The sequence below is a fragment of the Sinocyclocheilus rhinocerous genome, unplaced genomic scaffold (genome assembly GCF_001515625.1).
Source record: "Sinocyclocheilus rhinocerous isolate Xijiao unplaced genomic scaffold, SAMN03320098_v1.1 C36412296, whole genome shotgun sequence".
Classification (NCBI taxonomy): Eukaryota; Metazoa; Chordata; class Actinopteri; order Cypriniformes; family Cyprinidae; genus Sinocyclocheilus; species Sinocyclocheilus rhinocerous.
This window is the reverse complement of record NW_015780561.1, coordinates 1-1,103: the sequence shown is the minus strand read 5'-3', so window position 1 is coordinate 1,103 and position 1,103 is coordinate 1. Positions and strand designations below refer to the sequence as shown.

At 40.6% G+C, this 1,103-nt stretch overlaps 1 protein-coding gene across 1 annotated transcript; it reads left to right on the top strand.

The window, feature by feature from the left end:
• Positions 1-6: 6 nt before the first annotated feature.
• Positions 7-1,086, top strand: LOC107735979 (helicase SRCAP-like; the record flags this gene model as incomplete). Its single annotated transcript, XM_016547508.1, has 4 exons — positions 7-64; positions 379-555; positions 668-894; positions 987-1,086. Coding segments are annotated over exons 2-4 (499 nt in total), but the record flags the coding sequence as incomplete, so codon positions are not given.
• Positions 1,087-1,103: the final 17 nt, after the last annotated feature.

Here is a 1,103-nt window from a genome sequence, read left to right as displayed (position 1 = left end):
GCCCAGGAAGTTATTGAAGGAGATGGAGACCATGCAGAGGAACTTGATGACCTTGCTAGAGAGGGTAAATGAAATACTCAAATTCTTTTCAGGCATAGCAGTGTTTTTTTGTTGTTGTTTTTTTGCTTTTTTTAAATAAATCAACAATTACTGTTCAGAGGTTTGGGGTCTGTAAGATTTATTATTGTTGAATACAATTTTTTAGAATCTTTTGAATCATTATAAATGTCTTTACTGTCATTTATCAATTGAACATAAGTGTTAATTTCTTGAAGAAAAAAAACAAGACAAACATTTGAACTGTATAATGAAGAGTGTTTAATTTAAGCAGTCATTTCCTGAGGTCATATTGTCACTTGAGGTTCCTTTGTTTCACAGGGGAAATGAGCATGGAAGATCTGTTAGAAAAGTACAGAGGAGCATATGCCTCTGATTTTGAGGAGCCATCAGCCTCAGCGTCACCAGACTCCTCAGAAGAATCAGAGGGAACTGAGGAGGAGGCGGAGGAAGAGACGGAGGGAGAGGACAGTGCTGATGATAGTGGCTCCTCTTCAGGTGAGCTGAAGTTTATGATGATAGAGCCACTGGAAACGTATGAGCTGTTGTATGAAGTGACCAAATACCACACATTATCAACCTTTCTTACTGTGATTTACTCAATATTCAGATTCCCAAGTGGCTGTAGACAGTGACGAAAAAAAGGAGGATGAGGATGTGCAGGAGAGTGATGATGAGGATGACAATGATGGAGGAGAGGGAATGGAAGTTCTGCTGAGAGAGGGAGACCATAGTCCTGCTGTACCAACATCTCCCCGACCTAAGAAAGAAATTAGCCACATTGCTGCTACTGCCGAGAGCCTTCAACCTAAGGGATATACACTGGCAACAACAAAGGTAGCAACACAAACCTTCAGAAAAACTGGCTGAAGAACACTTAGTTTCTGTTTATCCTTAACTGCACTTGTGTGGTTTCTTTTTAACACAAGGTCAAAACACCAATCCCATTCCTGCTTCATGGTACGTTGCGTGAGTACCAGCACATTGGACTGGACTGGTTAGTCACCATGAATGAGAAGAAACTCAATGGCATACTTGCAGATGAA